The 1,455-nt window shown below is 51.6% G+C and overlaps 1 protein-coding gene across 1 annotated transcript in view; it reads left to right on the top strand.

Annotated features, from left to right (window-relative positions):
- Window positions 1–233: 233 nt before the first annotated feature.
- Window positions 234–1,455, top strand: part of LOC113209734 (lachesin-like) — an 18,603-nt gene continuing 17,381 nt past the window's right edge. Inside the window, exon 1 of the mRNA XM_052267869.1 lies at window positions 234–358. Coding sequence (XP_052123829.1) covers window positions 323–358 — 36 coding nt within the window. The 5' untranslated portion in view covers window positions 234–322. The remainder of the gene's footprint in view (window positions 359–1,455) is intronic.

Below are 1,455 nucleotides of genomic sequence, written 5' to 3'. Positions count from 1 at the left end.
TTCCCTGCTCATTCCTCCGTCCACCTTCTTGTCACCCCCTCCGACCGCCCTGTCTCGCGCACGCCTCCCTACCCGGTTCATCGGCATACTCCCCGCAATTTCTGTTGGTCCTTCCCCCTGTTTTTCATGCTTTCTCCTTCTCCCCCCCCCTCTCCTTTTCACCCCCTCCCCTACTCTCTTTCTATCTTTTATTTTTCATTATCATTCAAGTTCTGCTCCCATTGCAGCGGGGACGACTGACAAGGACGAGAAGAAGGTGCCCGACCCCAGCTTCGTGGACGAGATTGAGAACGTGACGGCGCCGGCTGGAAGGAACATCCGCATGTCGTGCACCGTCAAGGACCTGGGCGCTTACCGGGTGAGTCAATCATCAGAGCATAGGTGGAATTTTCGTACATATTTGTGGGCAAAAGTGCATGATTTCGTACAAATGAATGCACCAGAACGTGTTCAAATCAACGTAGAAGTGTGTGCAAAACATTAGATTGCTTAAATTTGCACAAATAAAAAAGCTACAAATCTAGTTAGTGTGTTAATCATGTAGGCACTCTCCCTGCGGAGGTACCGGAAGTAGAGCGGCGACAAGGATGCACACCGGAGCACCTCACACAGCAGTGTAAGGCAAACAGAAAGACTAAAAGAGCCTTCATACCATGTACAAATTCTCTCTCTTCTTGCTCATTCTACAGGAGTTGTAGATGCGCACTTACAAAGCACATCAACTACGGAGTTAACACTTGCAAGTGTTAGCCACTGAGTCCATTAATCGAAGAAAAAATTGAAAAAATAAAAACATACTAAAAACACTTCTTGCACTATTTTCATCGGACTGCCCCCTTGACAAATTTCATGGTATAATGGTGCCAAAACAGTCTGTCCAAAAAATATTTCAGAGTTTGATGTTCAGGGTGATCGTGTGGTCCGGTCTTCGCAAAGGGTCGTAGTCAGGCGTTTTTTTCCCGGCTCATCTCGTGTAATATGATGGGCCCTTCGTTGCGCACCACCACGCCCCGCCCCGTCCCGCCCCGCTACGCTCCGCCCCTCTACTCCCCGCCTCAGCCTTCGCCTCTCGCTCTGTCTCACTCTTTCGCTCTCCGCATTCACTTTACCCCCGTCGCCCCCCCCCCCCCCCTGCCCTGCTGCCAGTAACCCTCTGGCACAGCCCTCCGCAGACGGCCCTTATACTTCTAATTACTGAAATGTTTGAAATCTGCTAAGTTGGCGGGTGAAGGTGGGAGAGTGGGGCTGTGGAATGGGGGCGGGGATGTGAGAGCAGATACTGGCAATGGCAGAGAGACCACGAGAGAGACAGAGAAAGACGATACAGTAGGAGAGATAGTGGAGGGCGTGTGACTAGAGCCAGACTCGTGTTGCGTTCAGTCCGACGTGCGGCAGAGTGGTGGTCCGTTGGGACGACTGAGTGTTCCAAAGCGCCGGTATCGGTCGGCATACACC

Source organism: Frankliniella occidentalis, unplaced genomic scaffold, assembly GCF_000697945.3.
Source record: "Frankliniella occidentalis isolate FOCC.00 unplaced genomic scaffold, Focc_3.1 Scaffold60, whole genome shotgun sequence".
Classification (NCBI taxonomy): Eukaryota; Metazoa; Arthropoda; class Insecta; order Thysanoptera; family Thripidae; genus Frankliniella; species Frankliniella occidentalis.
This window is presented reverse-complemented; position numbering and strand designations above follow the sequence as displayed.